Source organism: Lampetra fluviatilis, chromosome 34, assembly GCF_964198595.1.
Source record: "Lampetra fluviatilis chromosome 34, kcLamFluv1.1, whole genome shotgun sequence".
Taxonomy (NCBI): Eukaryota; Metazoa; Chordata; class Hyperoartia; order Petromyzontiformes; family Petromyzontidae; genus Lampetra; species Lampetra fluviatilis.
Window position 1 is genome coordinate 4,150,022 of NC_136308.1, and position 15,008 is coordinate 4,165,029.

A 15,008-nucleotide genomic window follows, 5' to 3' on the forward strand; every position below is an offset into this window, starting at 1 on the left:
CCGGCCAAGGAGAGGATGTCCAACTCTGTGTTGGGGATTCTCAATATCACGTTTATTTGAATGAAGGGGGGTGGGGGGTTAGGGCTGGATAAAGTTGGTCCCCTTCTCGAAGTTCAGAGATATCAACCTGCGCCTGAGCTGATCGCGGTACAAACGAACGAATGCGCAAAAAAGTAAATGGAACATTGCAGCGTTGTTGTTGTTGTTGTTAAGCCCGTTTCTACGCAACGTGCGTTGGCGTTTGAGAAATGTCTTAATTTTTTAGTTTGGGCCGATCGAATTATGAACGGGCGCTTTTTTTTTCACGCAAAGAATTAAATTCAACTGAGCTGCGTACAAGAAAGCCCGGTGGCCCAGACTGTTGGGCTCATTTAGGGGAGCAATTGTGGGTCCTCTACCAAGGCAAACGTAGCACGCGCACAAATCCCCGCATAATCTCCGGGCTTGTGAATTCTGAACATTGCACTGCCGGCCAGCAGAGCTTGTGTAAGCTGGTGTCTTGGCACAATGGGACACTGAGTGGGCCCATTAAGCTTGGTGCCAGCATTTAAATAAAACAGTAATTTAAACATAGAGTTTCTACAAGTCACAAGACCTTTTTTTTTTTTTACAGCCCTTCGCCAACGCTGAATGCATGCTTTCCGTGTCTTGGGGGTGGTAGGGGAGTTGGACCATACATCGCCTCACTCGTCAGTGCGGGGTTAGTGCAGAGGCCAATTCAGCTGTGATGTTATCCGTGGCCAGGGATCAAACTCAGGTCGCCGGGTTCATAACTCGGCGCGTTTACCGAGAGCCTTTAAAAACACCTGACAAAAAGCCATGCCCGTCATTATTCCAGATTGATAACCACAGAGGTCTCGAGTCCTGTTTACTGGACTCGGCATTGGCTCGGGTGGCAGGTTCAAACAGTCAGAGCCAGAGCTTGACTCGAGCAATTGCAGTCTACCTACCACTGTGCAGTAAGGCGTAGCCTGTAACATGCATTTTTAAATGATTAACTACTCTAGTTTTTATTCGACCAGGTAAGGCCCATTGAGCTTTACAAATTTCAGAAGCCACCTGGCCACAAACGATAGCTGCACGAAGTGGCTTATCATGTGGAATTCATAGCAGACAAGTACTCTAAAACACACGTTTCTAAATGTGGAGGGGGAAACCGGAGGACCCTGAGAAAAATCCACGCGGCCACGGGGAAAACATGCAAACTACAAATGTACAGGCATCGTCAGGGTCTGGATCGAACCAATGGCCTCCTGTATACCAGGCAAGGTTGACATTTCCTAGCCACCGTGATGATAATGAGAGAGAGACACACACACGGAAACTCCAAATATACAGCAGCAGGCATCAGGGTCGGGATCGAAACCACGACCTCCTGTACACCTGGCGAGGTTTACAGGAGGTCGAGGTTAACCCGAGCAAGCACTGCCGACTGACCACTGTGCAGTAAGGTTTATCCTGACAATGCCTTGATATGAACGCACCCAGCAGTGATTAAACACTCGCTGCTCGCTGTCCACTTTGTCCTTGCAGAGGCCGGTGCCCGTCGAGTGCCGCGCTTGGTGTCGGCGCAGAGTGAACCGGAGCCTCCCTTCGGAGAAGGAAACGGTCGCCTACACCGGCACACAGGGTACGTGCTGCTTGTGCACCGCCCCACACTCGCCGCCTCTTGGAGGCCGCTGCACTGCTGCTCTGAATGGGCCTCTGTATTGGGGGGTGGGATAGGCGGGGGGGGGGGGGGTACTTATTAGAGGATCCTCCTCCTCATCTTCATCTTCACCCTCCTCCCCACTCCCCTCCTCACCCTCCTCACCTTCGTCTTGGTGGTGGTGCGAGCAGCGTGCGAGCCGTGGACGTGCGGCGGCGGTGGCGGTGGCGATGGTGGCGGCCGCGTGGCTCCGTGCCGGGAGGCTCCCGGGCGCCCCGTGGACGTGCGAGTGGCGCCCGTGGACGTGCGCAAGCTCGTCGACATCGCGTCCGACGCCCTCGTGCTCACCTGGAGGCCCAACCCGAGCGGTGAGCGCCACACGACGACCGAGATTCTCCGGCGTGCGGCCTTTAAGAGGCCCGTCGGGTGCCGCGAGCGCCGTCAGCGAGCGGCGGCCTTGCGAAGGGCCGGCCACGGCGCGCGAATGAGCGGTGCGGCCGTAAAAACACGCACGGGCCGACTTTGTCTCCCCACCGCCAGTGTTTTACGCGCCGGACCAAGGCACGCATTCGTGCGAGGCTGAGTCGGCCTAGGGGAGGCCCAGCGCCGGTTCAAATATTCGTCAACGGTGTTGGCAGCGAGTGGCGAATCAACCTCCACGGGTCACCGGGTTCGTAGCGCAGCGCGATAACCGCTGGGCTACCGCTTCCGCCGTGCCCGCATGCCCACGTGGTGGCCGCGTTGTCAGGTCACCCCCGTGGCCCACGTGGTGTTAGGGAGCCGTCGTTCAGCGGCGTGCTGACAGTCGAGCCGTGCCGTGTGTACACAATGCAACTGTAGACTGGGCGGACGTTTCGGGCAGCGGCTCTTCGTCGGGATAGGAAGACTTCAGGCCAGAATATTAGCCTGATATATATATGTGTGTTTGTGTATGTGTCATGAGGTTGTGTTCATCGCAAGAGTTTTAATTTTAATGTAGCTAAATAAATGCATGGGCAGAACTCCGTCCTGTGTCTCCATGTTCACGTAAAAAACACTTTTATGAGTTTATTTAGTAACAATGCATTTTATCATTTACCTACTATCAGGTCACTATTCATATGCTTATTTAAAAACTGGTCATCAGAAATAAAAAAAAATTAATGTGATTCTCATCACGCCCCATGGTGTAAAATGCAGTCTCCAACTGTCATTATGGGGCGCCGCGGTGGCGAGATGTTAACTACCTCGCCTGGTATACAGGAGGTTGTGTGTTCGACCCCGACCCTCACGACGCCTGTATAATCGAAATTTGCATGTTCTTCCCGTGGTCCCCTGGACTTTTCTCCGGGTCCTCCGGTTTTTCCCTCCACCTTTAGAATCAACACGCGTTCAGAGTATTTGGCTGCTATAAACTTCCACATGATGAGCCACTTCGTTGAGCTGTCATTTGTGGCCCAGTCTCGTCTGAAAAAGAACTAGAAAGCTCAGTGAGCCTTACCTGGTAAAATATTTTTTTAAAGTTTAATTGTTTCGTAGTTTCAGTTTATCCACCGTCTTTGTGACCTTTCCATATATGTGCTTTGCAGAAGAGTAAATTGTACAAAATATCACCTTTTATACATTTTCACATTTTCTTTCTGGGTCTCATAAGCGGAGTCAGGCTTGTCAAACAAGTGCTGCTGCATTGCCAGATTGTTAGCGGCAAAAGCACTCTATCCAAACTCTGGGGGTTTCATTTTCTGGCTTCTTCTTTGGGATGTTTGGACGGCATCTCCCGCCCGAGACGAGTTTCTGTGTGGGAGGACACGGGAATTCCCGGAGAAAACCCACGCAATGCAACTTCCGTTTTTACCAACAAAAGGGAACCCAGGCCTCAGTGCTCCCATTCAGCAGAGATAGGTGGTCAAGCAGAGGAGGGGAAGCACTTTGCTGATGGCTAAGGTGGTAATCTTCCATTGGGTCCTGTCGGTTAATCATTGGCCATCGTCTCTCTCACAGCGGACAGAGTGGCATTCATGTTTCGTGGTTAGGATTTGAGAGAATGCTTAAAGGCACTGACAGACTGGTCGTTGCGAATCGCCAGTCTTGTGTTTTCCATTGCCCCCAAAAGTCACCTAATCACATGTTGTATCCTCTTTAGGGCAGCCTTCTTGATTAATCTGTGGAGTTATTGTTCGTTGTGCTTAGGCACCAGTTGCTATTGCAGCAATCTCAAAAAATAATTGTTGTTTCATCTGTGAATTTAAACGTATTTATTATTTCACTGTTATTGAAATTGGGGGTCCTTAGCACACTGAGCAAGCTATGGACCCGACAATCCGAGTTCCATCCCCCTGCACATCCGTCATCGTAAGTGAGAGCGATATCCGAACCGGTCCTGGGCCTCCCCTTCTCCGACCCACGTCACCGACCGGCGTGGTGAGAAGTATTGACACGGGACAACGTCTGTGTCCGACGTGGCGTTGGCGGCGGCGGCGGTGGTGGGCGGGGAGACTTTCATCCAACGTCGTCCCGCACAACATGCGGTACAACCAAACACACATTTGGGAACCGCACGTCAGCGTAACGCACACTTGGGGGCAGTTATTGAAGGCGGACCGGCATCAAAGCCCACGACACACCAGAGCAATTTACGGCAATCATCGCGGGCATTTTCTTCTCCGGCGAACGCGTCTATCGCCCCAAGCTGCTTGCGTACGGAATCGACAGAATTTGTTTGATTCCTTTTTGAATTCTACCAGAAGCAAAAGTCGGGTAGGGACTCCGGCCGGGGGGCTGTCGACCCCAGATGTTGACGACAGAATCCCAGACTAGCGGAGGTCCATGGAACGGAGAGACACCTCAGCGGGCCTCCCACCACCACCACAGGTTGACATGCGAGCAGCAATCAGCCTTAAGGAGCTCACAGGCAGCTGGGAGCAATTGGCAGATAAATAGTGCAGCTGGAAGCCATCCTGGCCCAATGGACAGGAAGTTCTAATGTTTCTACATGTGGGGCAGAGAGAGAGGGGGGGGTGGTGGGCGACAGGGAGGAAGGAGGGGGGAGTAGAATGGAGGTGGTTTTGTTCTGAGGAAGCTTTGGAAGAGTGGGGGGGTGGGGGCGGGGGTGGGGGCGGGTGGGGGAGGCAGTGGGGTAAATGGGGGTAACTGAAATTCTTTGGGGAGTGGGAGTGCTTCGTGTTAATGGACATGCTGACGAACGAAAATAAATGCGAAGTTTGTTGGGATAAACTGATGTTTTGGCCGTCTAGCGACCTGGCGGTTGTTGGTGTTTGCAGTAATGTTGGTGCCGATGATGTTGAGGCGCACTGGTCGGAGCGTGTAGGCTCGCAGTCGGAAGGTGGCGGGTTTGATATCCCAGTTGTGTGGGTCGACGTGGCCCATCATCTCTCTGCGGTCAATAAAATACGTACCACTGTTGTGAGAAGCCATTCGTGGCTGTCCTTTGCTGCGACTCGCACTTATACCGTAAGAATGTGGAATTTCCACCGCTGGTTGTAAACGGATGATAACGTCGCGCGTGGATATCAGCGGGAGAGCACTTTTTTTGTTCTCGAGTAATATTTAAACATTGACAATGGTCTCCTTCCTTTTGGCTGGCAATTATATTCCGTGTGCGAGGAAAATCTCATTGGCTGCGTTTGTACCTCGCCAGCAAACCCTGCGGCTATGATGGTGTCCGAGCCATCTACGAGTTCGTTGGTCGACGATAATAACGGCGGCAGCCACTTAACCCTTCCCCGTTCCGAGACGTCTGTGAGTTGCAGGGCGGGGTCCCGTTCACCGCTCGATATCGGAACGCGCAAGCGGTGAGCGCCGCTGTTTTTAAAGCCATTGTACTCACTGCAGAGAAACGTAGCGTCATGACCGCACTCTACGACAGACTGTACCACACTCCTCCTGCATGGCATTGTGGGAACATTGTGGGAGCCTCGAACATCTTCCGACCTGAAGACGTACCTATGAGGTTATTTCATTTTAGTTTTTCTTCCAATTCAGATTTTCTTCCCATTCCGAATGGGAAAGGGCCAATGGAATGCGTCCGAGAACATGTCCAAAGGAGGATATGGAGCGGTTAAATCGGTTCGTGTGCACGTGCTAGGTGTGCTTATCACATCGCAGGATCGTGAGTGGTGGCGGCAATTTTTTGTTGTTGGGGGGGGGGGTGCTTCATCTAGCAGCGGATTGACCACGGTTAATGATGATCATCGATCGTCACCAATGACTGGTCAGGGCGCAGCAGCCGTGAATTCTCCCAAGCGTTGTGGTGTGCGTGGTGTTCGTGGTGGGACGGTCACGTACGCATCTCTCGGCTCCGTGAACAAACTCCTTAAACCTCGCATTCCGTGCGCCCTATCTCTCTACAGATAGCCAAGTGAATCGGCATATTTAAAAAAAAAACACAGAAAGAGGGAATTATTTTTTGACTTCTAGAGGGCTGAGATGGGAATGTAGATTGTGAGGATGAAGAGCGTGTATTTTGTGTTTCTGTTATTATCTATAAGGCGGTTGGGGCAAGTGCTGTTAGCGAGCACCTATTTCAGGCTCACGAAGGAATGGTGCGGCCAACTACAACCTTGGCCGCCCTCGTCTTTCCGGTGCTGATGTCACTTTACAAAAAGTGTCTTATGGGATGTTTGTATGTCGGGTATCTGTGAATGTGGCTTACGTGCGGTTTGTACGTAGGCATCCGTGGTATTGACTGGGATGTGGTTTTATATCGTGATGTACGCCCCCTTATAAATCCACTGCTGCATGAAGGTGTTCCCCCACACTGTGTCGGTCGGTCATGGGGGTTGTTTGACCATACTTCACCGCACTGGTCCGTGCGTGTTTCGTGAGAGATGGTGGCCAGTGATCATGGATGTCGGCTTAAACGCGTAACGTGTGTCCCTACCTACGTGTGTGTTTGTGGGAACGGCGGCGCAGCAGGTTGGCACGTTGCTGTACTTACCCGGCCCCCCGAGTTTGATTCCCGCTCACGGCCAATGCCAGTGACGATTGTCTGAGCCAGTCCAGGGCCCCCTCCTAGTTCAACAAACGAGTACATAGTGTGGTGTGTAAACATCGGCACTTGGGTGCAATGTTAGCCACCCACCCTCTCGTGTACCGTGCCGGCCTTCATAGGTCCTTGCGAACAGCACTTTCCCCAAAATACTATTTGGGCTATACGGGGGGGGGGGGTGGGGGTCTTTGTCTTGTGTTGGCGTGGTGTACTTGCGTGCGTCTCATTAGACATGCATCTCCATTACGGATTAAATCACTTCGGAGGTTAGGCCAGAACAAATGAATGGTTTGAGACACGCATTTGTGGGACATGCACTGGGGAATCAACGCAGTCAGGCGGTCACAAACGTTGTGGCCTTTAGCCAACGTACATATGTGTGAACTTTTTTTCGCGCCGTACATAGCCAACCGTGTCAGTGATGAGTTGACTTGCGCTCCCACATCAAGTTAAAGAACAAGTCTGCTATACTTTTGGCTTTCTAGGATGGGGCTTGGATTTTTTTTCCTGTATGAAACGATTTGTTTATTCTATTTCTACCTACGTGACTTTAGCGAAAGAACCAAAGAGTATGATTTGTTTATTTGTTTTGTAATTAATTTTAATAATAGGACTCGTAATAAAGTAAGTTTGACTCTTGTTGTTTCAAATGAGGCGGAAGAATGGTATTGTTGATACAGATCTCCCAGTGTTACTTCTAAGACATTAGTTATTCTATAATTATGAGAACACAATTTGAATAATTCTGCTCTTAAGACAATATGACCGACAAATAAATTGTTGGTCATCTGGGGATTTGTGTGCGACAAATTTACACTGAAATTAATGTTCACTTCATCACATTTTTATTTGGGCAGAATTCCTTCCACTGTCTCCAATCCAGAAAATTGCCTGGCTTGCACATTCACGCCGTTTCCTCTTGATGCGAATCAAAGTGCAGTCGTCCGAAGTGCCAGTTTTCATGTTGTAGAAGATGGCGCTTCCAGTTTTATTCCAATTGAATTGTAGTTTCATTCCTATTGAATTTTAGTTTCATTTATTTCGATTTCAGTTTCATTCCTATTGAATTTCTGTTTCATTCCTATTGAAATTCACTTTCATTCCTACTGAAATTCACTTTCATTCATATTGAAATTCACTTTCATTCCTATTGAAATTCACTTTCATTTATTTCGATTTCAGTTTAATTCCGATTGAATTTCAGTTTTATCCCTATTGAATTAGAAAGTAAGCGAGCTGCGGTGAACACGTGTCTTTGTTAGGTGGTCTGTTAGGTTGGACCCCCGTTGTTATCCGGCACGACGTCCGACGTTTCGCCCCATGTGCCGTGCGGTGTTCTTCAGTGACTTAATGAGTAATTCGCAGTTCCTGACAAACCCCGGGAAGAAAAAAAAACTAGGTGGGAGTACATCCACAATGTTTGATGTCTGGTCAAACTGGCTATAATTTTTTTTATACAGTGGGCTTTAGGACAATGATGTCAGGTTAACGCTTAATTTACTATTATTTATTATGTTTGTATATATGTTGAACTTCTTTCATGCCGTACGTAGCCAACCGTGCTAATTTAAGATGTGGGGGTTGGACAACAAACGAAACACAAATCAGTTCTAAAAAAATTCGTTTTCAATCTTGGTTTAAAAGTGCATAGCTCCAGTGGCTTCCTAATATCGGAAGGAAGAGCGTTCCAGACGGCCACAGAGGCACGTCTAAAGGTGCGTGATGCCGGTGACCGTCTTTGTTCGACGGCTCGCCAATGTGAGCATTCGTTCCTCCCTTACTTCTGGCCTTGACTAATTCTCCCGCAATGCGATCACTGTCCGATGGCTAGCTGCTAGCCGAGGACGACTGGAGTTTGCGTGATGGTTTCCAATAATTTCCTGCCTATTTTCTATGCAGCCCCCCCCCCCCCTGTAAGCCGCCCCTTCCCCACGTAACGTGCTCAACCGTGTTGGTTGGGTCGCCATTTAAAAAAAAAAAGATTCTTAACTCGGTGGTCTTCACCCAAAACAAACATGACGAACATCAGCGGGTCAGCGTTTTGCACGTCAAGACAAAACCAACGGTGGTGCAGCAAAGAACCGCCCCGATGTGGAGATGGCTTGCCCTCATCTGCGGCTATAAAGCCACGGTCCCAACACTTGCCCCTCTGTCGTCCCATTAAGGGCAGTCTGTTTGTGCGGTTTAATATTTAACTCCGGTAAACACGGTCAGGCTTCTTTGCATTTTAATTTGCTCTGTTGTGGCTGTGTGAGATCTGAATTATGGTGGGGTTTTGGTGCTGGTCGTAGCATTTTACGTGGTGGGATTTTCGTCGTGACAGAAACCACATTTTATTTCTGAACTTCCGATTGCGATGCAGTTTCAGTGTAACTGATATTAACGTCAAGCAAACGTGTAGGCCGATGTTATAAATAAACGTATCATTTGCGGCATCGGTGGCATTATAGGTTTGGTCGGTGTGCCCTGTAAATCTTCCCCCATTGCGGCATCGCTCTCAGCGATTCTCTGTTCAGGGCTTCGTTAAAGTGCCACAGTATACATTGTTCTTGTGAAGCGGTGCATATAAAAAGTACTGAGCAAGTTACTTGGTGACGCTTGCCTTGGCAGTGGCTGCGCAAGCACACGTAACAAAACAAACGACAAAAAACTGGAGGCATTCGTCAGTAACTCTGTGGCCTTGAAAGGGAAAATATAGAAAAGAGGAGAAGTTTTGGGCGAAAGAAGGGGGGCCCCATCGTGGCACATGAGGGAGGGCCATTTCCCGAAATGTAACCTCCTGCAGTCATTGAGTAGCGACACGTTCCCAGAGATGCTCGTCAGTAGAAAATGACCTTAAATGAATATACAAATAAGCTATGAAATACGGGAACATCTTCTTGGTTCTTTCGGTAAAGTCACGTAGAAGGGAAGTAATAAAATAATACAATATAAAACATAATAAAATAATTCTCACGACGTTTCGACCACACCTGAGGACGGCTGCTTGCGTTGTGGCCGAAACGTCGTGAGAATTATTTTATTATGTTTTATTTTTATCATTTTATTACTTCCCTTCTACGTGACTTTACCGAAAGAACCAAGAAGATGAATCCCTGCAGTCACGAAAGCTTTAAATCGAAATATACGGGAACATTATCATAATAACACATCACTTCCCCTCTTGTCACTTTATCGCTCATCACCTTCTCTCTCATCGCTTTCTCTTTCATCACTTTCTCTCTCATCGCCGTATCTCTCATCTCTTTATCTCATCACGTTCTTCCTCGCTCTCTCTCTCTCTGTCGATGCAGCAGTCGTGTAGAGTTCCAGATGCGATTCGTGGATAGCCAAAGTTCACGAATGGCGAGGAAATCCTGTAAATATATTTCCTTTTAAGGCCACAGTTTTATGAACGAGTATGAGTGTAGAGTTAAGCTGCAACCCTGTGCGTTCATTAACGAATATTCGTTCTCAAGCTATACAATTGCACTTGCAAGAATCTCTCCACTTGTATATGTTGCATGTAACGGTTTCACGTGACCCCTGCAGTCACTGGAGGCCAAAATGTTAGTTAAACACTCGTGAATTGGCTGAAAACATCTGCATATATCGGGGGACTGCAGAGCTTGGGCACTTGTTGATAGCACCCTCTCCCCGCCCAACCTGCTTCCTTGCAGCTCGTCCGTGTGTCCTCAGCGATCGTGAGAAGCTAATTTTCTCTAACGACGATGCTCTATATATATCAAACGCTAAGCTGAACATCAACAGCGGGGTCAAGTGTGTCATGGCAGTCTACCATAGTGGGCAGGAGCAAGCGGGGAAGGTTGCCGTGACGAGCATCCCCTCGACCGAAGGCAACACATGTGGCTTAGTTTGCGACGGACATTCCAGAGGCTCAGGGAGCCACACTCCGAGCGCCTTAATGGGACAAAATGACGGGCTCCCTAGAGGGCCAATTTTGTCGTGATCACCTTTTCATAACTGCAGGGGCCTCTACTCAGAATTTCATAGCTGAAGGCTGCAAATTAGCTTTGAGGGACGGAAAAAAACAAGGGCATTGTTTAATTTGTTCCACACACACATATATATGTGGCGAATTGTCGGTGGGAAGGTTATGGATTGTTTGGGGCGTGCCAAAGCTGCTTGTTCAAGAGGAGCCTATTTCCGTAAACACCGCAAGATAATTATCCCAGACTTCCAGGCAGAGGCATTTTGCAGAAAAGGAAATCTATTACCTTGAAATTTACCACCACGGAATTATCTCAAGACCAATTAAGAACCCACACTGCGTATGGGCAATTAAAAAGAGCAATTACTGCAGAGGTTGCGGGGTGACGATTCATCAATTGGTGCGTGCGTAATTACAGAACGACTTTTAAGAGTGCAACGTAGATAATGTGTGATTCGTGTGTTCTTTTGCAAATTCCTCTTGTTGTTGCCGTCAGATAAATGACAAGTGTTTAAAAATATATATATAATTGTACCGGCAGTGAACATCAATAACAAAACAGTGGTTGCCCATAACACACGAATTGGATCAACAGAATCGGCTTAACATCGCAAGCACGATACTTTAACATCAGGCCAAAACGCCTACGTAAGTTGCGCGTTTATCCTTTTGCGCCTTGAGACATTAGTGGAAGGCGCCTTACAAATAAATGTAAATAATAATTATTAATTGAACACGTGACAAGCCTCACTAATTGGCCGCGTCGGGTGGAGGTGGTTTCACATTTTACATTTACGCGATCTCACCCCGAAGTCGCCCCCCACAGCGACCGCCGCTCTCTTACCGAGCGCCGTTTTGGCGGACGGCGGTTAAAGCGGAGCGCGGCGGCGTGGAGAGCGCTCGCGATCTGTGAAAGCGCCCCCCCCCCCCCTCGCTCAGTGTTCATCCTCACTTGCTGCCTGGACCCCGCTCCGCGAGCACCCGCGCAGGATTGACGCTGTGAGCAGCGCAACACTGGGACCCGCTCGCCCCCAGAGTAGACATCTGTGGGGGGGGGGGTGGGGAGTGAAAAAAAAGAGGTCATCGGGTTCCTCCAGTCGAAAGTCTAAAGTTTCTGATTCGGATTCTGATGCAGGTGGGTTCAGCGCAGCAGCAGCAGCATGTGCAGAAAATTAAACGCTAAAAATCAGTAGAAATCCTTGATTTCTTTAAAAATATGTTTCACCTTAACTACACTTTTGCCTTTCTGTTGGCTTGGCGAGTCGGTCCGCGGACGATATTAATTCGAGTAAAAATGTGCAATTTTTGTGAGGTTTCTTTTTGCACGGGGTCTGAGTGGGCTGGGGGGGGGGTAGTTTGAAACTGATCTAACGGTGGGCGAGCTCGGGTTGAGTAACGTTCACCATCTTCGGTGATTTCACTTGAAGCTGCAGATGAGAGAGGGGAGCCCGCCGCAGGGTTCGGCGTTTGCTGTCAAATTAGCGGGGCAACTGTGGCAGGGGAACCTCATTGTGACCTTGCTGTTTGCGACGTCGTTGCTATGCATCCTCGGCACACACACGCGCACAGACTCGGCCGCACGGGGGCCATGTGCATGTACTGCAAACACACACAAAGACAAAGATCCCCCGTATAGCCTTTGACCGACTGTTGGGGCAAGTGCTGTTAGCTGGCACCTATGAAGGCCGGCACGGCACACGAGCGGGTGGGTGGCCAGCACCACGCCCGGCCGCCTTTGTCTCCCTTGTGGCGACATCTACACACCGCACCAGGTACTCATTTGAGGCTGAGTCGACCTCGGGGAGGCCCGGGACCGGTTCAGATAATCGTCACTGGCGTTGGCCACGAGCGGGAATCGAACTCGGGTGCCTGGGTGTGTAGCGCGGCGCGCTAACCGCTACACTACCGCTCCCCATGCAAACACATACATGCGCACACACACACGCACATGAACAAGAACAAACACACAAAACGAAATCCACAGTCTATACCCATGTACCGCTTGCACACGTGCATCCACTTTACAGCTGGCAGCTCACTGGTGCAGCAGCAGCAGCAGGCAGCTCAACTTGCAATGCCCGCTGCCGGATTCAATCCAGCAAGCCCTCGCAATCTGCCGCGGCGGTGTCAGCCGGCGAGAGCGCTCACCGCTTGTGCTGTGTGGCAGCGGCGGTGGGGCGTTAATGCTTTAATTGCCTCGCGAGCACTTGCCACGGCCGGCCGTCCGCGGCATCAAACACTCGCAGCCAGGCGCGACATTTACTTGACCCTCTCTTCTCCTCCTCGTGCTACCGCTGCTGCTGTTCCTCTTCCTCCGTATTGTTGACGGGGGGGTGGGAGGGGTTGGAAGTCCCTACGCCGCTGCCAACCGGCTCTTAGCCCCCACACGCCACCGCCGTCGCCTCTCCGTCCCTCCGATCGTGACGCACGGGGGGGGCACGCGTCGGAGTGCGCGCTGACGGCGCCCCCCGGCTCGACTCTGCGAGCCCCTCGGGGTGACCGGTGGCGAAGGCGATGCCTCCCCTGGGGGCCCGGCCGCTCGCCGGACCTTTTGAATGGGAACGTACGTCGCACGCGACCGCCGATGCGCGTCTCCTGCGTCTCGACTCGCTGCGCGCGCGCCCGCGTGCGTGAGCGCGCGAGTTTTTTCCCCCTCCGTGTTTTTTTTTTTTGAGCGGTCATGTCAGTCGTGATGCTCTCGGCTGTGTGGAGAAGTCGTGTTCCCCCTTGCTTACTCTGGCCTGGGGTTGTGTTGGCAGCGGTGCGCGCTTTGCGAGAAGATCTCCCCGCGTGCGCCAGGCTCTCTTAACCCTCTTCAGCTGGACGGTCTCCCGGCGTCTGTCCGTACGTTCGTGTGTGGTGTGTGTGGTTTTTAATATATAATCAATGTCTATTTCACCCTCCACTTCCCCTTACTCCTCCCTCCGGCTAATGTCAAGATTGTGCCATTGCCGTCTAACTCTTCTCTCATCACAACCAGTGCCAAAGTCAAGTATAAGTTACACAGCTTTTATTCGGATACACAAGCGGGTCACGTTCATCAAAAGAGTTGAAGGGTTCTCGCCCAGACAGTGGTGTTATCACTGCTGACAACCAATGTCAAACTCGGTGTTCTGCTCAAAGATGAAAGCTTGCATTCACAAACACAAGTGTCGCACACTCTTGAGAAAGAGTAACTGAAAAATGTCTTCAATATAAGGTTTCATCTCTTCTTAACCCACCCGGCACACGAGGTGCCGTGCCGGCCTTCTTAGGTGTTACTCGCTAACAGCACTTGTCCCACGAGACTGTTCAGGCTATACGGGTGATCTTTGTATGTCTGTGTGTGACAACCGTGGGTGGGTTTGCATAGCAGTGGAAGACGGCCCCTGTGTTTGTTCAGTAAATGGATGCGGAGCCTCCGCTAGCGGAGCTGCTGAAGCTGCAGCTCCAGCTCACGTGTGAAGGAGTCACTTCCAGGGATCGAACCTCCCCCCCACCCTGATCACCCCCCCCCCACACCCTGATCACCCCTCCCCACCTCTCCCCACCTCCCACCCCATCACCTCTCCCCACATCCCCCCCCACCTCCCCGATCACCTCTCCCCACCTTCCTCCCACTCTGATCACCTTTCCCCACCTCTCCCCCCATCCTCCCCCCCTGATCACCTCTCCCCACCTCCCCCCCACCTCCCCCATCACCGCTCCCCACCTCCCCCCACCATCACCTCTCCCCACCTCCCCTCTCCCAACCACCCCTCTCCCATTCCGGATCAGGTTTAAGGCTCGGCCGCCTTGTGACCCTCACCGCCGCCGCTGTGTCCGCGCGTTACGTCCTGTTTGCTGTTTTTCTTTTGTGTTTCGGGAGACAAGTTTGTTTTAAACGGTGTTTTGGTTCTTCACGAACGCCCACCTCCCCCCCCCACCTCCGGCTTCTGAGCAACCTAAGCAAACAGCCGCCGAGGCAGATGTGTTTCTTTCTGCCGCGTTCTCGGCCCCCGGATAAGGGATAGAGGCCTGCTCCGTGTGCGTCTTGCTTACCGCCTCGATGTTAACAAAGGAACTCTTTCACTGCCTGGACGATGCACTGCGCTCGGGATGCAAACGCTAAGGGGCGGGTGGAGCCCCTGTGACTTTGTCCCAAGCAGGTGCTCCCTGAAGTGCTCGCACTTTCCATCTCTGGTTGAAAGGGTCAATGCGCTCGCTGTGCCCGTCCGTCTATCTGTCGTCTGGAACATTGGGTCACGATAATTCTCGTAAACGTGTGACCCCAGCGTAAATGATCCGTTGGTATGGCGTTGCGGTGCTATGATGGAATTGGCCCAGACAAAATCGGGCAAATTGATCAAAGAGCAAATAAATAAAAACCCAGTGACAAATAGGTAAACCTTCTCGGCCAACGTGATGAGTTCACACGACACGCGTGTGCCGCCGCTCCTGGTGATGTGATCACGTGTTGATGT

General features: G+C 50.9%; 1 protein-coding gene across 2 annotated transcripts in view; it reads left to right on the forward strand.

Moving 5' to 3' along the window:
* IL17RD (interleukin 17 receptor D) overlaps nucleotides 1-15,008 on the forward strand; it is an 88,106-nt gene that overhangs the window by 29,807 nt on the left and 43,291 nt on the right. For both annotated transcript variants that reach the window (XM_078872318.1, XM_078872319.1), the window contains exons 2-3: nucleotides 1,534-1,630; nucleotides 1,840-2,016. In XM_078872318.1, the coding sequence (XP_078728444.1) occupies nucleotides 1,534-1,630; nucleotides 1,840-2,016 (274 nt within the window). The remainder of the gene's footprint in view (nucleotides 1-1,533; nucleotides 1,631-1,839; nucleotides 2,017-15,008) is intronic.